At 43.2% G+C, this 23,817-nt stretch overlaps 2 protein-coding genes across 6 annotated transcripts in view; one reads left to right on the forward strand and one right to left on the reverse strand.

Moving 5' to 3' along the window:
* Window positions 1-9,912, forward strand: part of LOC121709180 (inactive serine/threonine-protein kinase TEX14-like) — a 45,076-nt gene extending 35,164 nt beyond the window's left edge. The window contains exons 26-32 of one of the 3 annotated variants that reach the window (XM_042092351.1): window positions 665-832; window positions 1,455-1,521; window positions 3,927-3,987; window positions 4,018-4,058; window positions 5,763-5,844; window positions 8,665-8,756; window positions 9,235-9,912. In XM_042092351.1, coding sequence (XP_041948285.1) covers window positions 665-832; window positions 1,455-1,521; window positions 3,927-3,987; window positions 4,018-4,058; window positions 5,763-5,844; window positions 8,665-8,756; window positions 9,235-9,301 — 578 coding nt within the window. In that variant the 3' untranslated portion in view covers window positions 9,302-9,912. Of the gene's footprint in view, window positions 1-664; window positions 833-1,454; window positions 1,522-3,926; window positions 4,059-5,762; window positions 5,845-8,664; window positions 8,757-9,234 lie in introns of all 3 variants that reach the window. The other 2 variants (XM_042092349.1, XM_042092350.1) reach the window with 2 other exon arrangements.
* LOC121709181 (translation initiation factor IF-2-like) lies at window positions 9,860-23,662 on the reverse strand. Of its 3 annotated transcripts, none has more exons than XM_042092352.1 (5): window positions 23,507-23,662; window positions 12,979-13,062; window positions 12,184-12,403; window positions 10,460-10,654; window positions 9,860-10,373 (listed from the first exon to the last, which is right to left on the reverse strand). In XM_042092352.1, the coding sequence occupies exons 1-5, from the start codon at window positions 23,537-23,539 to the stop codon at window positions 10,339-10,341; spliced, it is 567 nt and encodes a 188-aa protein (XP_041948286.1). In that variant the 5' UTR covers window positions 23,540-23,662; the 3' UTR covers window positions 9,860-10,338. The 3 variants fall into 3 exon arrangements, with proteins under 3 accessions (XP_041948286.1, XP_041948287.1, XP_041948288.1); XM_042092353.1 differs by having other exon boundaries at window positions 10,460-10,651; window positions 23,507-23,661; XM_042092354.1 differs by lacking the exon at window positions 23,507-23,662 and adding an exon at window positions 13,268-13,555.
* Window positions 23,663-23,817: the final 155 nt, after the last annotated feature.

The following is a 23,817-nucleotide window of genomic DNA, read 5'->3' on the forward strand; positions in this document are numbered from 1 at the left end:
GTTTGAGTAAGATGTGTGTGTGTGTTTCCACTAGCGTTTGAGGAAGGTGTGTGTTTGACTAATAGCGTTTTAGGAAGGTGTGTATTTGACTAATAGCGTTTGAGGAAGGTGTGTATTTGACCAATAGCGTTTGAGGAAGGTATGTTTTTGACCACCTCTTTTAAAAGTCTCTACTGTGTGTGTGTGTGTGTGTGTGTGTGTGTGTGTCCACTAGAGTTTGAGGAAGATGTGTGTGTGTGTTTCCACTAGCGTTTGAGGAAGGTGTGTGTTTGACTAATAGCGTTTTAGGAAGGTGTGTATTTGACCAATAGCGTTTTAGGAAGGTATGTTTTTGACCACCCCTTTTAAAAGTCTCTACTGTGTGTGTGTGTGTGTGTGTGTGTGTGTGTGTGTGTGTGTGTGTGTGTGTGTGTCCACTAGAGTTTGAGGAATATGTGTGTGTGTGTTTCCACTAGCGTTTGAGGAAGGTGTGTGTTTGACTAATAGCGTTTTAGGAAGGTGTGTATTTGACCAATAGCGTATGAGGAAGGTGTGTATTTGACCAATAGCGTATGAGGAAGGTATGTGTTTGACCACCCCTTTTAAAAGTATCTACTGTGTGTGTGTGTGCATGTGTGTGTGTGTGTGTGTGTGTGTGTGTGTGTCTCCTCCCTTCCTCTCCCAGAGGAGGAGCGTATGCTGGAGAAGGCGGTGGACAGAGAGTGGGGGGAGGAAGAGGAGGAGCCATCAGAGGAAGAGGAGGAGCCATCAGAGGAGCTGCAGAGCGAGGGACGCCTGTCAGACGAGGACTTCGTCTCAGTGGACGACAGCCCCGAGAGAGGCCTGGCGTTGGGTTAGAATCACACACACACACACACACACACACACACCAGCCCTGAGAGAGGCTCGGGGATGGGATAAAATAACACACACACACACACACACACACACCAGCCCCGAGAGAGGCCTGGCGATGGGTTAGAAACACACAAACACACACACACACACACACACACACACACACACACCAGCCCCAAGAGAGGCCTGGCGATGGGTTAAAATAACACACACACACACACACACACACACACACCAGCCCCAAGAAAGGCCTGGGGATGGGTTAAAATAACACATACACACACACACACACACACACACACACACACACACACACACACCAACCCTGAGAGAGGTTCGGGATGGGTTAAAATCACACACACACACACACACACACGTATCACACACATGACAGCCCCGAGAGAGGCCTGGGGATGGGTTAGAAACACACACACACATACACACTTATATTTCTACATACTCACAGTGCTGGCATCATCAAATTCAATCTTTCTAATCTGATTAAATATCTCGGTGATAGTTTGTACTTGATTTTGATAGAAAGCTCTTTGTGTGTGTGTGTGTGTGTGTGTGTGTGTGTGTGTGTGTGTGTGTGTGTGTGTGTGTGTGTGTTTTAGGAACTGAGGCTCTGGCATGTGGCATAGAAAAGAACCAGCCAACAGAGGGCATGGAGGAGACAGAGAGGTAACCTAAGACCCTTTCACACTGCCAAAATCCCCACGATTTTATGTACCAGAATCGGACTGAACGACTGTCCCTTTCACAGAGACCAAGGTGTAACGGCGGGACAAAGTGTCTCGCCAAATTTACTACCAAGCACCCTAGACATTTTGCTGAGAAAATTTGTTCCGGCACCAGTGTGAATGCGTTAAGGTGGAAAGGGGAATCTGGGCGGGCATTTCGATGCTATGTCCAGCCCACCACAGGAGATTGCAAATAAATCTAACTGATCAAAAGCAGCAATAGCAGAGACAGCACATTATGACAATCTTTAAATTCACAAAGTCTCCAGTCATTTAACGCCTGCTAGAGTTGAGCTGTAGCTCGGAATGCAGTCGGTTGCCATAATAGGCTATCCTAAAATCCAGAGATAAAACAAAGCATGACCTCATGAGCATCTGTCTGCCCTATATGTATATCCTCTGATTTTAATGTTTAGAGATATCTAGGCGATATTTGTAACATTTATTTTGTATTTGGCCTGTTATAAAATCATGTATTGAAAAAAAATTGTACGCACAGTGCATACAGGATTACGGCTTGCGGTGCCACTGACCAAGGCTACAGTAGCCTGTGAACCTCTGATTTTCAAAGGGCAATCACGGCCAACGCAGGGGGCAACTCTTCTCTTCAATTTCCCTTCCAAATTACTTTTTATTGTCTGAAGACATCGATCACAAGAATCTAACATTCTAAGCAACAGCAAGCTAACCAAAGTGCAGTCGGTTCTCCCACCATGGTTTTGGAAATCACACACCTGCTGCATCTGAAGGCCCACGCATAATAAGGCCTACGACTATCACTCTACACGCCCCCTGTTGCACGTCACATTTTAATTTGCTAGCTGATCCTGCCTCCTGGCTCCCCAAAATGCCGCATCATGTGAACAGATCAGCAGGCCGGCAAATTTTCACCTCGTTTTCAGACACACGTCTCCACACGCAAAAAGACGTCTCCTCTTCCCGCAAATTTTGCGTGATCTCTGTGTGAAAAGGCCTATACACTCCCCAACCTGTGGTGTTCCCCAGGGGTCGATCTTGGGGCCACTATTATTCAACCTCTATATGCTCCCACTTGGACAAATCATTCAAAATAATTTGATTTCATATCATAGCTATGCAGATGACACACAAATTTACTTAGCTCTATCACCAAACAACTATGGTCCTCTTGAATCTATGTGTCAGTGTATAGAACAAATCAACACCTGGATGTCTCAAAATTTTCTTCAGCTGAACAAAGAAAAAACTGAAGTAATTATATTTGGTAAAAATGAGGAAAGACTTAGGGTTGCCACTCTCCTTGACACAAAAGGGTTGAAGGCAAAGGATACTGTTAAAAACCTTGGTGTATTAATTGACAGTGATCTAAATTTCAACAGCCACATGAAAGCGATAACTAAATCAGCTTTTTACCACCTCAAAAATATTGTCAAACTCAGAGGGCTGATGTCAAAACATGACTTAGAAAAACTCATTCATGCATTTATCTCCAGCAGGGTTGATTACTGCAATGGACTGTTCACAGGCCTTCCTAAAAAGACTATTAAACAGCTTCAGGTGATACAAAATGCAGCAGCTAGGACTCTAACAAAAACTAAAAGAACTGACCACATTACTCCAATTCTTAAGTCCTTGCACTGGCTTCCAGTAAGTCACAGAATTGACTTTAAAGCACTATTGCTTGTTTATAAATCAGTAAATGGAGCAGGACCTAAATACTTGTCAGACATGCTTCAGCAGTACACACCTTCTCGTCCTCTCAGGTCCCAGGTGAAAAACCTGCTAGTAAAACCTACAGTTAGAACTAAACATGGTGAAGCAGCTTTTAGCTGCTATGCGGCTCAGCTGTGGAACCAACTTTCGGATGACATTAAAAAGGCCCCAACTGTAGCCAGTTTTAAATCTAGACTTAAGACCAAACTGTTCTCAGACGCTTTCTGCTAACTGTGCCGAGTTACAAATTCTGAATCTGCCTCGATAATTATTCTACTTTGTCTTTTATTACTTTTTTTACTACTTTTGCCTTTGTTTTTGCTTACTAATTATTCTTTATTTTTAAATGATTTTACCTTGTGTTTTATGTTTTCTTTTTATTATGATCTTTACCTTTTAACTATTCTTTGACTATATTGCCCTTCTATGCTTTTATTTGTTATTATCGTTTGGTTTTGTTTATGTAAAGCACATTGAATGACCTCTGTGTATGAAATGTGCTATATAAATAAACTTGACTTGACTTGACTTGACTAACACACACACACACACACTCAAACACTCAGAAACACATTCACTAACACATACACACACACACACACACACTGGAACACAGAAACCCACTTGACCCAAGGAGTGTGTGTCCTCCCTCAGGGCCAGCTCCACGCTGGACGACGTCCTACAGGGTATGATGGCAGACCGTGCAGCCAATCAGGGCATGATGGCAGACCGTGCAGCCAATCAGAGGGCCAGGAGCCCCGGGCCCCTCTTCCTCTCCAGAGCTGTGTGAGTTCTTCTGACCAGTCAGTACACACACATACACACTTTCTCTCTCTCACACACTCACACACACACACACACACGGCTTTCAGACATACGTGTAAGACCGGAGGTTCTGCGGATGTTAAACAGTTGGGCCATATATCTGAACAACATAAATGGTCATATGGAAGTCCGAACTTAGCCGGTTGTTCTACTGCTCATCATAAGGAGAAGGCGATGAAAAGGCAGTGGCCTACAACGACGCCGTTGACTACAATAACAGTAGTATTTAATAAATTGTTAGCCAACACGGTCGGTATTCTGTTCATTGATAGCCTTCACATGACCTCACTGCTGAGCCCGCTATTTGTTGAGAATGAATATGCCTAGAGAAAATGAAAACGAAAAAAAAAAAAAACTTTGTTCCAAGCTCCTTACATAAATGCAATAGACACATGGGGAGAGGATGCTTTTGGAAAAATAAACCATGAAAAAACGAACCACTTCACTGTTATGTATGTTTTATTTGTTGTTTAAAAAAGTTGTATATGATGGCCTTGAAGTCTTGAGTAAATGAATTGGCTGGTACAAGGCCTACAAGTTTGTGCATGCTCTCTCCAACGCAAACCAGATTTGGGGTTCCATAGCCAAGTAATTCTGCTACATAATGTTGAAAACAGATAAATGTGTTTATTCGAAGCACACATACAAATACTGTAGGTCAGCTTCAAGTATGCGCACTTACGTGACTACTTCAAGTATTAGCCTACGCACAATAGATTTTTCTTCTCTAGCCTACATAATGCATACATTTTGTAAACAAAAACAGCAGCTGTGACAGCGGCCGCATATATTCTGCGTCATATCTCGCCTCGTCTACATTATACTTCACTCTCCTATTTGTCCATATTATTTATGCTGGTCACTAGACCTTACTCTTGCACTGCTGCACTGTTGGACTAATGTTGGACCACTTTTTGCACCTTCACCATGACACTCACTCTCTTGAGCACCTTGCCATGCACACATAACTAAAGGACTGTTGGACTACTGTTTGCACATTCACCATGACACTCACTCCCTTTAGCACCTTACCAGTCCCGGCCCTGTCACTACAAGCGTCTTATGCTTGATCACCCTCAAGCACATTGACTTTTTAAATTTAATTTATATAGTATATTTAGTTTTGTTAGTTTTCTTATCTTTCTTATCTTCTACTGTCTTTATTGTACAGTGGAGTTTAGTTATATGTTTATACTTATACTTATATTTACCATTTCTGCTGTAAGTGCATGTTGTGTGTGATGTCTGTATGCTACTGAGACCCTTGAATTTCCCCTTGGGGATCAATAAAGTATCTATCTATCTATCTATCTATCTATCTACCTCTTGTAAACTCTGCAAGCCCCCACCCCTCACTCGACAACCACACAGAGATTCTGTAATGTGCGTGTATGTCATTCACACATAGGTCCATATAAGGCCAGTATAAGGTCCGCAGTTTAGCATCATATCTGAATCACCTGAAGGCTGGGACATCCGTTTGACAAACCTCCGCATATACTCCGGAGGTTATATCTGAAAGCCCTTACATTCTCTGTGATGTCCTGTGGAGTAACTATCCTGTCCACTAGTAGTGCAGTGCAGTAGTCCAGAGCCCACACTAACACCAGGACACTGTGTTTATGTGACACAACAAGGTTTGTGTGTGTGTGTGTGTGTGTTTAGCATGAACATGGAGGGAGAGGTGGACGTGGAGGATGTGCACGGGCGAGGAGGAGACACAGCAGAACATTACTTAGAACCTCAGGTGAGAACACACACACACACACACACAGACAGCTGAGCACTGTACTTTGGGTAAGAACACACACACACACACAGACAGTTGAGCATCACTCTTACTGGTACTTTAGGTGAGAACACAATCATACACACACACACACACACACACACACACACACACAGTAGGGGTGGCACGGTTCATATAGCCTCCTACTCCCCTAGTAAGGGGCTGCGACCGCACAGCCTAAGCTGCTGAAGTGCCGCGAGGGCGCAGCAAATGAACTACATTTCAGCTCACGATACTCAGATATTCAACCTCCCGAAGCTCCCGATTAGCCACTCCGGGCCTGTACTAGTTAATACGTGTTGCACAATGCTTGCACACAGTCGCAGTTCTAGCCTATCTACCGTTTTCTAAATCCAAAATGTTCGCACACAACAGACTTATGCGACGCTGGTGCATCCTCCAACTCCGGGCTGCCTTTGTTATCGCTCCCACTTGGCATTTCTACACGTGACCTGCAGCACCCCACAGACCTCCGCTTTCATTGGGGTCACATATGGCCATGAGGCTACATTACGCATGCCATGAACCGTCAAAACCGTACGATGCACACATGCTCCGACCCGAGACAAGCGAACCGAACGGTTCCAATTTTTTTTCATGAATCGTGCCACCCCTAACACACAGACAGCTGAGCATCACTCACACACACACAGCAGTGTTTCCCCTACAGTGCATTCCAGGTGCGGACAGCCGCTGCAAGAATATGAGTGCCGCTGCAAAAATTGATGATCAGTAAAAAAAAATGATCAGTAGTAAGAGAAACGTATAACACGAGTGGGGACGCAGGAACAGCAATCTGGTAAACTTTTCCTTTCCTCTCCAGGTTTAATATCAGCAAATAATAGTTAATTAATGACACAGAACACAATGAATCGCATCCTTGTATCCTTATGCACTATGAGCAACTATTTTCCGCTAATAGTCTTAACCCATGAGACTCAAGCAAGCCTTCCTCAGAATGATCTGAAAGTTACAGGCACTCAATTAGACTTACACACCACAAATACAATGTAATGACATTAAAGAGAAGTGTAATAGTTTAGTTCACAGGCAAGATGTGGCCTATGCTATGTTTTGCCATTTAATTTTTCTGTTTCATATAAATTTCTACCAATAATGTAAATGAATGCCCCCCTAGCTTTACCCTGGAAATCCAGAGTTCTCGCAAGAGCACAATTTGAATTTGCTCAGCGAGTCACTCTGGCAATCAGTAATGATGCTGATTACCCATGCCCTTGGAGCCGAGCTGCACCAATCACATCAGTGTATCTGATATAGGCGGGCCAGAGGCGAGGTAACAGATGACGACAGCGCTGCAACGTTGAAGTCCGGAATCAGTCAGTAAACATTGGTCGTAGTGTTATCCAATTGCGCCGAAGTCTGGAATCAGTCAGTAAATATTGGTCGTAGTGATATCCAATTGCGTGCAGTGATATTTTCAAATGCATCCTGGGTGCTGCCCCTCGAATTGGGCCATGTTCATTACTCACAGCCAGAGACCCTTAAATCTTTCTAGATTTGTGTCTGGATTTCCATGCTACCCTAGCTTAGCTTCGTCATCAGCTTTCAGCAACAGCACCACTGCTCAAAACATTTCTAGTGGAAACACTGCATAGACACAGACACACACAGAGACTGATGAGGATCACTCGGCACCTTGGATGAGCACACACACACACACACACAAAGATGGCTGAGGGCGAGCGAGCGAGGAGCGGATTGGATGGAATTTTGTTGGAGCGCTTTTTAATTTTAAGGTCGGAGTGACTGCTCTGTTCCACTCCAATTTTACTCCGATACCGCTCACACCACGAGTCTGAGGCATGCCCAAATCCACCCAGAATTCATGTCTTCCTAATAAAACCAAGACTGTTAAATTTCAAAGATATCGGCCATTGTAAGTTAGCAGTGGTGTAGTCTAGTTAGCGGTAGTGGATATAGGCCTACTGTGATGCCTATACTGTGATCAACCCCAAATGTCAATACGTATCCTTGCCTATTTTAAGTGGGTATACTGAGATGGTGATGCTTTTTAAGTGGGTATACTGCGTAGTACTGCGTATCACGTAGACTACACTACTGTAAGTTCGTTGATGGGGATGGAGTTCGCTAAATGAGAAAGGAAACTGATAGTCATACAAGTGTACTATTCCTACAAAACAACTAGATACTAACAATGTAGAGCAAAAACAACCATGTGGTGACACCGTTCCAGTGAGTAAAGATTAATTTTGGAATCTAAGAAGACACAATTCGCGGGAACAGAGTGTGCTAAGGAGAGCAAAGAAAAATGTGAGCAAATTTTAATATGCTTCATATCAAATAGAAGGCTAAAGTAAAACTTGGATGCTAAGCCTGTATTCTTTAGGCAATTAATCCCACTGATCCTTTTAGTTTTAGGCTTAAGTGTATTGATATTGCCAAGATGGTTCATTTCATCATCTTTTAAAATAAAAGTTCTATGAGTGAAATATATTGCTGCTGTTCTTAGTTCTTTGGGATTTAAGTTTTCTGTTTAAGATGACCATTCGGCTTGTAGATTATTTCTCCCTCTTTTAAATTGGAGCGAGCGTGGAGCGATTTCACTGGAGCGGGAGGATTTTTAAGTGGAGCTGGGAGAGAAATTGAGTGGAGCGATCTGACGTGAATTTGAGCGGAGGAGCGGCCGAGCGAGGAGAGGGATATTCGCACTGCTCAGCTCCGCGCACTAGCTCTGGTTGAGTTGAGGTATGCGGTGTTGAGATGTGTTGTGTTGAAGTGTTGGCTTTGCCCCCTCAGGAGGTGGGGGACCCCTCAGACGGCTCCGCGAAACCAGAGGACAGGATGGAGGAGGCAGCTGCTTTCCACGGCATCTGGAGTCACCCACACAGGTACACACACACTAACATCTGGAGTCACCTGCACAGGTACACACTGGCACACTAACATCTGGAGTCACCTGCACCGGTACACACTGGCACACTAACATCTGGAGTCACCCGCACAGGTACACACTGGCACACACACACTAACATCTGGAGTCACCTGCACAGGTACACACAGGCACACAAACATCTGGAGTCACCCACACACACAAAAACATCTGCAGTCACACAGGTACACACACACACACTAACACTTGGAGTCACCTGAACAGGCACACACACACAAACACTGGGAATCACCGGCGCAGTTGCACCAATGGAACTGTACACCATAAATAAATACAAATTAATCTGAAGCTCTTGTCAAACGTGTGTGCAGTGGTATGCAACAGCATCAGTGTTACTCAAGTGAGCAAAGATCAGAGTAGCAGGTGTGTGTGTGTGTGTGTGTGTGTGTGTGTGTGTGTGTGTGTGTGTGTGACAGAGTGATCGTCCTGGAGCACACACCAGGGAAGGAGCCATTCAGGAAGACCAGAGAGCCACCCACCTGACCACCTCAGGTTGCCATGGGCAACGCCACATGGATCACAAGCCCCACTCCACACATTTAGGATGTTCAAAGCAGTTGTAGAAAATAACATGTGTTCTTTTGATTGTCATTTTATAGTTATTTCACTGTATTTGAATTGATAGCTACAGTATTATCCAATTCATACCTTTGTATTGTATCAACATGTTTGCCAATCAAATCTCATCTTTCCTACAGACATAGTTCAGTACGATGTTTAAACTCAGGGTTCCTGCTTTCAGGACATTTTTATCTTTCTATTCCTAGTTCTGAGAAATGAATTTTGAGCCTGTTGTTCTGAAGCATATTTGCAATGTTTTCACTGTTTTGACAGACTAGTTTAGACTCTTAAATGTATCTTCTTAAAAGATTTTAAATATTTAATAATTTCACTTCAGATGATTAAAGATAGTTCAACGATTAAAGAATGTTACATTATAATATGTGGTTAACTTAAATACATTAAATAATTTTCAACAGAAATGTATGTCTGAATTGATTGACCGGCCATCAGATCAGGTCATGAGTGAAAAAGACATCATTGTACTATACAATTTTATTAGAATTTCATTCACCATGAAAAAGATCAAATATTAAAAAAAAAAAAAAAAAAAAGACAAACTTATAAAACATACAAAAATATTTTTCTTAAATACACAATGAGGCATCTTCCCTGCCGAAGGAAAGTGGGCTTCGCCTAAGGTCTTCTGTGTTCCTCTAGACATTCATGCTGGGCCTCCAGTGCAAATGGTATTCACCAGCAGGCATTTCTCACCTTAGCCACCAGATGGCAGCATGTGCACAGCAGGAATGCTGAGAGTAATTTTACCACTCTGGCCAGTAGGTGGCAGTGTGTATGAGCAGGGATGCATGCTGATAGGAATGTCCCCATTTTGGCCAGTAGATGGCAGTGTGCGTGGGCAGGGATGCAGGTGGGAATGTCCCCTTTCTGGCCAGTAGATGGCAGCGTGTAGACAGTGCTGCTGCTGCTCAGGCTGAGTGGTAACGTACTGCGGACGATCACAGCGGCGGCCTGCGCCGTCTGAGAGGACCACCTGAGGGACAAGAGAGGAGAGGTCACTGACGGGGGCCAGAGCTCATGATGCGACTCGTACACCTGTGTAACCTGCGAGAGTCTCACCTGGAGGAGTAGATGCCCTTCTGCCCCGTGGCCCAGGGGGCGCTCCCGCGCTGCTCTGACCTGTTCGTCTGTCCTGGGCTCCTCCTCGGCCTGGACGGGTGCTCTTGCACTGGGCAGGGGGCTGGGGCTGGACAGGGGCACCCCGAGCATCTGGTCTGGACGGAGGCACAACCGACACTGCCACTGGGGCATCTGCTGGTCACAGGACACCATGAACTGAATGAAATTTATGTACCAGTTAAAGCTACAAGCTACTAGCCTAAAAAATCTAGACGCACCCTAGCGGCAGCAAATGTAATTTGCAGCCAGGGTGGTCTAGCAACTCTCCGTTGGCTTGTGAGCTGGAAAAATGAAACTTCTATCAGGCCAATCACATCGTGTATAGACTCGGCGAAGGTTCCGGAATTTCCTGCTACTTGAAAACAAAGAAGATGGATGCTGCTGCTGGCGAACAGCGGTCTTTGAATCGCGACTCGAGTTAAGCTTTTTTTAAATTGGCAAAAGTTTGATCAACTAGCTCCGCTGGTGGGAAAATGCATGGGACTCATGAGTTGTAGTGCCATCCTATTGCGTGCAGAGGAAATTTGACAACCGATTATCCCGCCCCGTGGATTGAGCAGTGCCAATGGTAAGTTCCCAGACCCTACATCTTGATGTGCGTCTGGCTCAACAGGCTAACCAGCTACGGCTACCACCAGCACCTGTACCAACTACTATAACCAGAGACTTTCTAATGAGACACAGCACTCAAAAAATCCTCCATAGAAATGCATGTGGTTAGTTGGTAACATCAAAATGGCAGTAGTCTACACATATCCCACCCCTTCCGCAGCAAAACGTCGACGTGTGAATACATTGAGCCAATAATGTGGTGTGTTGTGAAGACATTGTGCCAATCGTGTTGTAAAGGGTAAAAATCAGGGATTGAAACAAGGACAAATTCTGTGCCTGAAGTCACAAAAAACTGAGCCCTTGCCTGACTCAATGACAGAACTTTAAACTCTGAATGAATAATGCAAATACATACAACATTTGCACACACACACACGCGAGAGAGAGTTAAAGGTGCTCTAAGTGATGCTGGGTAACATCACTTCTGTTGATTTTCAAACAAAACAGAGAGCTAGCTCGCAATTTTCTCCCCCTCCCTCCCGTGCTGCTCCCATGCAATTGAAACTCCTGAACACGCATCTCGTCTGTGATTTGCTGGAACATTTTGTAATGTTTTTATGGGCTAGGTTTGCCCAGGTTGTTTTTGTTGTCATTTTTGGAGCCTAGGCTCTCCACAGAGATCACGTTTTTTTTACAGGGTATTCAGGACACAGACAACTAGCGGTTGGTTAGGTGATGTTTGCCGTAAGTGACATAAAATGTTTAAGCCTAAAAAAACGTGTGGCATCGCTTAGAGCACCTTTAGGGCTTCTATACACAGTTGCGTTCAGTCAACGCATACCAGTGGGTGTTCCCGACGGTAGCTATGCAAATGACGAAGTATAACCGTAATTTGATTGGCTGGTGGCGTCCGTCAATTGGCCGGTGCCATCTGTCGGTGCAGCAACAGCTGAACTTCTCAACGCGAGTGATGGGAGAAACGCGACGCAATGGACCCCCAATTCAGTTTGGCAACGAATGACGTGAGCCCATGTAAAGTGAATGGGATGCGTCTCCAGCACTGCAACGCACGCAACTGTGTGTAGGAGCCATTAAGGCCATTGCAGTCTTACCCTCTGCATCGCGCTCTGCTGCGGGCAGCAGGGCGGCGACCCCAGGCACTGCTGCGCAGCTCTGGACATCTCTAGCCAGCTCGGTGCTCCGATTCACCTTCTCAACGATGGCCGCCATCGTCTGCTGCTTCTGCGCCCGGATCTCTCTGGTCTCCCCGACCAGCGCTGCCAGGCGCTTCTGGAAAAACTCCAGCTCCTCGAAGGGCAGCAGGGGGTCCAGCTGAGACCAGTGTGTGTGTGTGTGTGTGTGTGGAGGGGGGTGGGGAGAGACAGCAAACACAAGTAAGGATTTAAATATTTAAAACATAATAAATCACTCAGCGCAGGCCAGTCACAGTGGTTTGTAGTGTGTGATCATCTGCTAACAATGTGTGATTTTTAAGTGTACCAGATGGGATGCTGTTGGTTCTGTACATATGATTTAATGTATACATGTGTGCTTACTGTACTTAATTGATAAAAGGCAAATCTACAAAAGCCTCCAATAAGGAAGCCTGTGCTGAAGGATGCTGTGAAAAATAACCTTAACTTTGTTTTACTGCAAGATCTACACAATGGACCTTTAAGTGTGTTATGGAATAGTTAACACACATTCCCATTCAGTCCAGTACAGGAGTCCTGAGCTGCACAATTCTCAGAACCCCATTTCAAAGCAGAGCTCACAAAGTATACATCTGCACACGTACGCGCACACACACACACACACACACACACTTCTGAAATTTTTCTCAGGATGAATGAAATATCTCTATCTACCCATCTATCGATTGATCACACACAGATATGGGAACTCACCGGAAAAGAGGCGTCCTTTTCCTGCTGCATCTCCCACCTCATGCGCCTGAACACGCAGTCTAGAGTCACCTCTACATTCTGGAACTACAAAGCAAACACCTGAGAGTCCGCCCTCCGTGTGTGTGTGTGTGTTCTTCACACGCAGAGAGGCGAGCAGCAGCTTCACAGTTATAGAAATGTGTGAGTGTGTGTGTCATTGTTTAGACACAGACATGAATCCTTTAGAGTTTCAGAGTTTCATCTTTTAGACACACACAGGCGGACATGGGCGGCGTGGCTGGCTGCTCACCTGGCTGGCGGCATCCGGACGCTCTGTCTGAGCCCTGAAACCCTATAAGCAATATTGCACTACTCAACTCAATGGCCAGCGGAGACAATACTGATAGGGTCACAGGGGTCAGGCTTTCTAGCAGCTGACCACTCCGCCACGGACGTGTCTCTGGAAGAAACACACTGGCACACAGCCATCAGCTTCACTGCAACCTCTGTGTGTGTGTGTGTGTGTATGTATATAACAAGTCATGTCTACAAAGCTGTTACTAAATTTATTTCTGTGTGTGTGACGCCGGTCTCTAGAGCCATCACGATTACTTGGGTCCCAGTGTGCCTGTGTAAGTAAAGCCAAGCAAGTAAGACACAGCGCATCTTTAGTGTTATTCTGACCGATGTGTTTGGATGAGCTACATCCTTTCTGCCTTATCCAAGTACCGTAAGCAGTCCTGCACAGACAGCGTTCACGAGTGCAGTCATGTGATCTCTACACGGTCTCGGACGCTGGGCTGCCCTCAGACGCTTTGACAATACTATTGCACTGCTAGCTGTCCTGTACAGTAGTGCAATGAAGTCAGAGCACCTGTGTGCAGCCTGCTCCCAGCCAGTGGAGGGCAGCAGAGGCAGGGCAGGGCAGAGTGGGGTCCCAGCCCTGGTGGCCCAGAGAGAAACCCCTGGCCAGTGGAGCGTAGCAGAGGTGTAGCAGAGTGGGGTCTAGGGTCTGGAGAACCCCCACTGGCCAGTGGAGCGTAGCAGAGGTGTAGCAGAGTGGGGTCTAGGGTCTGGAGAAACCCCTGGCCAGTAGGGGGCAGCAGAGGCAGGGCGAGGTGGGGTCCCAGCCCTGGTGGCCCAGAGAGAAACCCCTGGCCAGTGGGGGGCAGCAGAGGTGTAGCAGAGTGGGGCCCAGGGCCTGGAGAGAAACCCCTGGCCAATGCCCTTTTAACATTGCACTGCTTCCATAAACAGATCACCAGGAGCACAAAGTCAAAGGGGCACTGGACAGACAGAGAGAGGGTGAGTTCTGACTTCTGCAATGGGTTGGATTGGGTGGGGTGGGGTGGTCCACACACAAACTCGGGGAGAAAATATCAATGGGATTTCTGAAGTATGAGGCATCACTTCATTCAACATGACTGCTCTCTTCTTAGTCTCCAACAAGTTCATATTAAATGTTATTGCCCACCATGACTGCATCACTTGAACTTGTGAACTTGAATCACAGACTGTAACCAAAGAAAGTTAGAGATAATTTGCACCAAATAAAGGCTGTGGTTGTGTTTCTACAACATGTTGGCACAAAACGTAGGCTACGCGTTTTTTCCATTGTCAACGTGAACTATGACAATGTACATGTTCAGTATGTCTTTCATTTACTGTAGTCAAGCAGTGACGTGGTTTAATGCATGGGACAACATGACGCAGGTCAGACAGAAGATTGGGCTGCTGAAGACAGTCCTTTCCTGAATCCTGTCCCTCTCAAATCACGTTAAAATTATGTGATTAGCAACCAGAAAAAAAAAATCCCGCGGAACACACCGCGGACCCCGTTGTTGTTGTTGTTAAATATAGCTGCAAGCAGCAATGAGGGGGCCAAGCAGGATAGGCCGGAGTAGCCACGGTGACGAGATAGAACTCAGCAGACACCCGGGATCAACAGGGCTGAATATTGCCACTGCCTCCGAAAGCCAGCCCCGCCCCCCGACCTAATCACCCCAGCCCGTCCCACCCAGTCCTGCCCTGCCCTTGCATGCACGCATTAGAATTAACTGGATCGAACATGTGGTCATCAGTTTCACATCAAAAAATAAAAGATTGATAAAACACATCAGCAACTACACATCAAAATGCAATATTGCTAATTGCAGCACCCCCTACAGGTCAAAGGTCACCACATTTTTTTTGAGCGTCCTCCTAATGGGGTCATATGTAGTAAGTTTGGTTATGATACATGGCAGGGTTGCTGAGATATGAGCTCACTACCGGTTTGGCGACGTCGCCACCAATTTTGATTGGCTGTTATGGGCGAATGCTTTTGTCAATTGTTCCAGAGAGCAATATATTGATAGGTTATGGTCTGAAGATGGTCTGTGCCAATGTTGGTGAAGATCAGATGAAATTTGCAACCTGTGAAAACTTTTTGATGTTTTTGACTAAATCCAACATGGCGGCCGAATCAATTACGATGACATCACAAGTTGACTTGGGTCTTCCTAAGGACCTCTAACAGTAATACCAGACACCACTAGTGAGTTTTAATTCTAAGCACAACAGTAGCTACAGGCCAAAAGGCATGTTTCTTAATTACAGCGCCCCCTAGAGGTCAAAGGTCACCAGATTTCTTGAGTGTCCCCCTAATTGGGTCCTGAGTCCATGGACTAAGATTGGTTATGATAGATCAATGGGTTGTTGAGATATGAGCTCACTTCCTGTTTGGCGGCTTCGCCGCAAATTTCGATTGGCTGTTACGCGCGAACGGTTTTAGTTCCGAAGACAAAAAGCAATGCATTAATGAGGCATGGTCTGTAGATGATATCTGTCAAGTTTTGTGTCGATCGGACAAAATTTGTGACCTTTGAAGACTTTGTGTTTTTGATGAAATCCAATATGGTGGAAAATCCATCATGGCGGCTTGGTCCAAGGATTCCAACGTTACCTCATTTTTCAAAATCGGATCAACAGGTCAAAAGTTACGTGCGTGAAGGCACGTCCAACTTTGGCCTGTTGGTGGCGCTAGAGCCCTCAAGGAGCCGACACTGAAACTTGGTGAAATTAATCATGGGACTGTCCCCAATCGGTGTGCCAAATTTCACAACTTTTTACCAGACGGTTCTATGGGCTGCCATAGACTACAATGGCGGAAGATGTTAAATAATAATAATAATAGTAAGAAATCATAGAAACACAATGGGGCTTCGCAGCTTGGCCCCCAAAAATTGACCGACTCACTAAGCTTGCAAGGTATCCTGGGTAATTTCATCTCCCACTTCGTTTTAAGCCTGCATTGGTCCTGGCTATATTTTGAGGGTTGATTTTAAGGGGAAAGTAGCACTTCCCCTTGCTCCCTAAGGTAATGGGACACACTAGCCCTACACGTGCACGCGCAAAAACGAGGGTTAGGGCAAAAATCTAGGGGTAGGGGAGGTATTGGGACAGGCCCTTAAATGACAAATCCTAAAGCTCTAACAGGGATTCGAACTCAACCTAAGAAACACCAGTACAAGGCATTATCCCACTGAGCCACTAACAATCATACACATTGGGCAGTCACATTCACATGGTGAAAATGTGTGTTGGTAAACACACAAGAAAAACTCCAAGCATTCATTTGACAATAAACCTGAAAGAGTACACCTGAAATCTTTTTGAAATTCTGGGGCAATTAGACATTTGTAGAGAAGAACACTAATGGATGAAATAGACTTAATGATGAAGGAAAAATAGTAAACAAAAAAGTTCCCCTTAATGTCAGAGTGTCTCGGCATTCTGATTCTTGGCAACTAATGACTGTGTTGATTGCCTGATGTCATTCAGGTGCTGTTCAATGGTGTGAATCTTCAATAACCAATAGTATTCGAGCTAGAGCCTAAAGCACTACCAGGGATTCGAACTCTCAACCTAACAAAAACCAGCACTAGGCATCATCCCACTGAGCCACTGACAATCCTACATATTTGGCAGTCACATTCACATGGTGAAAATGTGTGTTGGCAAACACACAACATCAAGAAAATTCCTAGCATACATTTGACAATAGAATTAAGGGCTTTTTATAAAGAGTACAGATCTGAAAATGTGCACTGTTAATGGTATCCACATAATGATGGTTGTATGGTTGTTCTCCAAAGAAAAAAAATGTACTCATATAGGAATATAGGAGAAATGGGCTGAGTGGTCGAACTTTATTGGTATATCTCTGAAATGGAACAAGATATCCAAATTATTTTTGATAACTTTTGTGAGGCTTTGTCTAAACATTGTCTGTGAGAATTTTGGTGAAGGTTTGATAATTTTTGAAGCCTGTGAAACTTGACATGATATTTGGCTTTTCTCTGAAATTGTGGCAAAAGTAAAAATTTTTAGAGCACAAGACCAGGGTGAAAAAGATGCATCTAAATGTAGAGATTAATATGATGAAAGAATTTTGAGTCTAGGTCAATCTGGTAAGGAGAAATAAGCATTTTTGACAAGAGCGCCACCTTTGGGTGCAGTACCCAAATGTTGGGTTATGGGTAGTGGGGGGTACTGGTAACAATACTTGAAAATGTGAAGTTTCTAGGACTTATGTTTATAGGAATATAGGTGATCTAGGAAAAATGGCCTAAGTGGTCTAACTTTATTGGCCTATATCTCTGAAATGGAACAAAATATCAAAATTCTGAGCGATAACTTTTGTGAGGCTTGGTCTAAACATTGTCTGTGAGAAGAGTGTGAAACTTTTTATAATGTTTGGCTTTTCCATGAAATTGTGTCAAAAGTAAACATTTTTAGACCATAAGACCAGGGCTAAAAAGATGCATCTAAGTTTAGAGATTAATATTATGAAAGAATTTTGAGTCTAGGTCAATCTGGTAAGGAGAAATTAGCATAATTAACTTTTTTCCCCAATAGCGCCACCTTTGGGTGCAGTACCCCAAATTTTGGGTTATGGGTAGAGGGGGGTACTGGTAACCATACCTGAAAATTTGAAGAGTTTTGGAGTTACGGTTTAGGCTGCAGTATGACTTTTACAGAATTTTGGGCAAAAATGAACGCTACAGAAACAATAGGAGTCCTGCAGCTACGCTGCTCGGACCCCTAATAATAAGAAAACTAAGAAACACAATGGGTGCCTTCGCAGCTTGGCCCCCAAATAGGAAAAGCTAGAATCACTATGGGTTGCCACGCAGCTTCGCTGCATTTCCTGAAGGAAATACAGTGCATGAAAATGCAAAAATGAGATGTAAAATATCATACAGAGTAAAAACAAACTATATTGGTTGCTAGGTAGATGAGGTCTAATATAGTTGGAATGACTGAACAGTTAAATAGGTGGATAGTTTAAATGGTTAAATTATTTAGGTAGAATGGCTCTAATGTTTGCTAGCAGTTATGCTAACTATGTTAAAAGATAATGTTAACTTCGTTAATTTAGCTACTGTTTTCTAGCAGTTTTTTTAATGTTAATAATGTTAATGCTGTTAACTATGCTAACAATGTGACTTAGCTAACTTAGCTTATCATTTTTAGTAGTTATATTAACTATGCTAACTAGCATGCTAACAGTGTTAAAATGCTAACTATGTTAACCATGTGACTTGGCTAACTTAGCTAATCATTTTTTAACAGTTATGCTAACTATGCTAACTAAAATGCTAACTATGCTAACCATGTTAGTTAACTAACCTAACTAATCATTTTTAGCAGTCATGCTAACTATGCTAACTAACATGCTTACTATGCTAACCATGTTACTTAGCTAACTTAACTAATCATTTTTAGCAGTTTTACTAAAAATGATAACAATGCTAACATGCTAACTAACTACAGTGGGTAGGAGTCATAGTTGATGACAAGTAACAGTTACAATGGCTGAACAGTTAAAAAGTTCAGTAGTTTAAAGGGTTAAATTGTTTAACAGTGAAATATTGTAGTGAGGACTTTTATTTTGAAACAGTTTTTGGCAGAGGAAGCAGTTGAACAAGGTGTGTAGTCTTAATAGAGCCAGTTTGTATGCTTAAAGGAACACGCCACTCAAAATCAGTAGTAATATATGTTCTTATCTTAACTTTCACGAGTTGAGTCATACCTCTCCCGCATCGGTATGTGCACTCAAACGCTGTGGCGCGCGGCGCGAATGTGTTAGCATGTTGCTATGCTAGCGGGCTCTGCCGTAGCGGGAGTAAGATGGCATTAATCAAACACATCCACGTTTTCCCTACTTAAATACAGTTCCACAAGTAGTTGATTAAAAATGTGTAAGGTCACACAACATGAAACGTGACGATTTTCCAAGCGAATAAACAGGTGAACTACAATGTCTGGCGCAATAGCACTTGGGAGTACTTCGACCTAAGTAGTAATATTAATTAACACCTAATTGTAGATCCTATCCACCACAGAGTTTAGAATCCATGCTTGATTGACCCCTCAGCCTCCCCCTCCCCTCTGAGCGAGAGAGAGGCACACACACTAGAGATGCGCTGATGGGCTATTATTTCAACCATAACTGCATAGCAAAACTTAGTCCATCCATCAGCAAAGTTTTTTGACCAATTTTCAAAACTGCACCCGCCCGCCATCCGCTGTGTTTTAATGTATATGGGATGAGGCACTGCTGACGTGAGGCTAGAAAGCTCTTGCCTGTTCTTTCTAGAAAGACTGATCCAATGCAGCAAATATGTTAAAAGGCTAAAGTCCTACATTGGCTATGTTGTAGCCTATCCCCAGAATATCAGCAGCAAACTCAGTCTCTGTCTCGCAAAACAGTCTCCAAATAAAACGCACATCGGCCTGTTACCTAGCCTATTCTGTGTGCCAATATAGCCTATCGTCCAAAATGCTTTATTGCATTGTCCACATTTTTAGCTAAATTTTCATGTACCACATCAGCATTTTTGTTCAGTGAATCTTTTGTAAATTGCTTTACAATAGCGTCGGGCCTATAGGCCTATTGCCAGGCTTGCCTCAGCTTCGGTCACGTCCTTTTACAATTTTATCATTGTAATAAAAAACGCAATTTGGCACATAATTTCAACATGCTGCTGGCCTACTAATTAATGCCTATTGTACTTTATCTTTTGCAAAAAGGAAGTAATCCTTGATAAAATAACAAGTCATTCACATTTTACTTTACGCACTGGCATGTCAGGGTGACACTATGACAAGCCTGTTCTGAAGACTCCCATTCATTTTGACTGCATGGGAAGGGTCTTTTTCAGACAGACAGCGCAATTCATGATCGGACAAACTAGCGCCTCGATATTAAAGAAACGCCGACTCCATTCATTCTGAAAGTCCACCGCACAACAGTGCAACGTGACTCCCTCTACGGCTACGGCAGAGGCCGCTAGCATAGCAACATACTAACACATTCGCGCCGCGCACCAGAGCGTTTGTGCACATACCGACGCGGGAGAGGTATGACTCAACTCGTGAAAGGTAAGAACATATATTACTACTGATTTTGGGTGGCGTGTTCCTTTAAAGCCTGAGACTGGCCTGGCCACCTGGCAGAAGATTTTAATTGCTGTGATGTCATAAAGGGCAATGTTAAGTCAATGGGGAAATTTTAATAGTTTTTAATTAATAGTTTAAAAAGTATAAAAGTTACAAATCTGAAAAACACATAGCACCCATGTCCTAAGTAAGACCTACGCAACACAGTTTGAATGAAGTTTCTACGTTAAACGGTTGAAGCTGCATTAAACGCATTAGAAGAAGAAGAACTAGAAAACGCAATTCCAGGGAATTACCAGTGCATGAAAATGCAAAACATATAGTGTGAAATATACTGTTAAAACAGATGATGTGCTAATTGGCAACCAACATGAGGTTTAATATAGTTGGAATGACTGAACTAGGTAGATGAGGTTCGATATAGTTGGAATGACTGAACTAGGTAGATAAGGTTTAATATAGTTGGAATGACTGAACAGTTAAATAGGTGGATAGTTTCAAAGGTTAAATTATTAAATAATTATTAAAGTTACAAAGATGAAAAATACATCGCCCAGATGTCCTAAGTAAGACCTACGTAACATAGTTTGAATGAAGTTTCTACGTTAAACGGTTGAAGCTGCATTAATTGTGTTAGAAGAAGAACTAGAAAACGCAATTCCAGGGAATTACCAGTGCATGAAAATGCAAAACATATGGTGTGAAATATATTGTTAAAACAGATGATGTGCTAATTGGCAACCAACATGATGAAGTTTAATATAGTTGAAATGACTGAACTAGGTAGATGAGGTTTAATATAGCCTGGCCACCTGGCCTAGGATTCTAATTGCTTAACGGCAGTCTTAATAGAGCCATATTGTATGCTTAAAGCCTGAGACAGAGTATATAGTTTAAAAAAAATGTAGATAGTGTAATGGATGTTGATAGACAGAAAGTTGAATGGATGTTGATAGGCAGATTGTTTAATGGATGTTGATGGATAGTTTAATGGGTGGATGAGTGAATGGTTTGAAGAGGATGAATGGATAGAAAGTTGGATGAAATGTGCCTTATATCCTTGTAGAATGGGGAGACACAGAGAGAGTTGGCCTAGTTCAACAGAAAGCAGTTGATACAGGTGCAATCAGTTGAACTGATTCTTTGCCTAGATGAGCAGCTGGAAGTTGATACAGGTGCAAATCAAGTTAATTAGCCCATTGTGATGTCATCAGCCCATATTAAGTCTATGGGGAAAAATAACCTTGTTTTTTATTAATATCTCAAAAAGTATAAAGTTCACAAAAGTGAAAAATACATTCCCCACGTGTCCTTTTGAAGAAGAAGAAGAAAGAAGAAAGAAGAAAGAAGGAAGAACAAGAACAAGAACAAGAAGAAGAAGAAGAAGCATTTTCATGCACTGTAATAAGAATAAGAAGCCTAGGAAGAACAGTACAGTGCATTTTCATGCACTGTAAGAAGCAGCCTAGGAAGAACAGTACAGTGCATTTTCATGCACTGTAATAAATCGGATAACAATAGTGCATTTTCATGCACTGTAAAAAGCCTTGGAAGAACAGTACAGTGCATTGTCATGCACTGTAATAAATCGGATAACAATAGAGCGCTCTAATAAGAAACCTAGGAAGAACAGTACAGTGCATGTTCACTGTAATAATAATAGTAAGAAATCATAGAAACACAATGGGAGCTTCTCTGCTTGGCCCCCAATAATAATAGGGAAGAAAACATAGCACTATGGGTTGCCTCGCAGCTTCGCTAATAATAAGTTTATTTTATATGAATAGGCTATTGGTCCAAATTAAGCTATAGACAATAACTAGGTCCTATGAGTCTAAGCCTTAGTTTTAAAAATTGTGTTGTGTGTAAATAGAGGCTTGCCACCGCTGCTAAAAGTTTTTTTTTTAGAGGAAACACTGCAGACAAGACACACTTTTGTTATTAGTGCAATTTCCGATGTTAACAACCTCAGAATTCTTGATAAATCCAGCCCATCACAAGCCTTATATGTGTACCTTCTATGTAAGTCAACTACATTAACGTTGTGTTTCTTTATTAACGTTATATTCCCAAGGGGCAAATACCAACTGGTGTTCCGAGGTTGTGGTTAACTAGCCGCTGTGTTCATTTCCAGCTGACTTAAACGTTACAGATGACAATACACAGACATTGGCTTATAATGGCAAATATCAATGTTTGACCATTTGCGGTCACAATTTTTTTTAAAAAATAACTTCAACCTGTTTTAGTGAATAAAACGAGATGCGTGACGCAAATCGCGAATCTAACTTCATCATGCAAGATATGCATGCTGGCTACGGGACTTGAAATTGCTAACGTTACGAATCAAGTCACCGCCAACAAGCTTGTTGCTCTTCTCGTTTGTAGTAGTAGAACTATGCTATGTAACTATGCTATTGCTAGCAAGCTAGCTGAGTAGCTAAGGTAGCATAACATAACTAACGTTACCTCCAGTGGGTTAACGTTAGCTAGCCTACACCGATCCGTAGCTAAAATATCCTAACTAGGAATACAGATCAACATTTCACTCCGTCGTGTATAACACTGGACATTATTCAAGTTTTTTGCATTAAGATAGAATGGAAACCTTTTTTTTAGGTTAAACACGCGGAGGGCGTTTATATTATTTGAAAATTAACGGTCACGTACACGGAGCGCGGTCCCAGGGACTCAGATACGGCCTCTTTGCAAACGCAGCCTTTCCCGTACTCCATGTCCTCGTTGTAAAGCGAGGATCAAATGCGCCTGTGAGCAATCTAAATAAGCATTTCACTCGGTGTGTGTGCCATGCCTTTTATTGTAACAGAATCAGTCACTGTTTTTGAGACACACTGCAGAAATGTATTAAGAATAAACGATGCGTGCATATGTTTCCCTTTTCAACGCAATACAATTGAGAGGGAAGAAACGGGGGAAAGATGTGGTAGGCTATTTGATTTGCGACCAGTCAGCTAATGCTAGCTAGCTAATGTTACATCCTCCATTCATTAAATATTACACAAAATATCACTATCAAGAATGGTCTGGATTGTTAACATGCAATAGCTGTTCCGGCTGCTGTTAGGATAAAAAGAAGGCTTACCATTTGTTCCAGTTTATCAACTGTTAAGTCCATGTCTGCCTCTGTCGAATAGTTTACATTCCTGAAGCAGCCCCGTAAATGTAAAGCCAACAGAGCATGTTAAGACTGCTACGATTGGTTAGCTGTCAGGACTAGTGGAAGGACATTGGTCAGATAGGAGCCACCGCATCTACTTGGGAAAAGGGGGCGTTTACAAAACGGTGCTGGAAGCACTGGTTGGACCATTTCATTCGCAAACTTCCACTGGGCAGAGATCGCAAAATGCCTGCTTTCATTGGATGAAATAAGAACATTTTATGGTTTTATTGAGC

The sequence above is a fragment of the Alosa sapidissima genome, chromosome 5 (genome assembly GCF_018492685.1).
Source record: "Alosa sapidissima isolate fAloSap1 chromosome 5, fAloSap1.pri, whole genome shotgun sequence".
In the NCBI taxonomy this organism is placed as follows: domain Eukaryota; kingdom Metazoa; phylum Chordata; class Actinopteri; order Clupeiformes; family Clupeidae; genus Alosa; species Alosa sapidissima.

Bases quoted from the DNA above. Each gene is read 5' to 3' on its own strand.
- LOC121709181 (XM_042092352.1), bottom strand. From the start codon at position 23,539: ATGGACTTAACAGTTGATAAACTGGAACAAATG. The intron at 13,063-23,506 runs GTAAGCCTTCTT...TTTGCTTTGTAG, and splicing joins TTGATAAACTGGAACAAATG to TTCCAGAATGTAGAGGTGAC. The intron at 12,404-12,978 runs GTGAGTTCCCAT...CACTGGTCTCAG, and splicing joins AAAAGGACGCCTCTTTTCCG to CTGGACCCCCTGCTGCCCTT.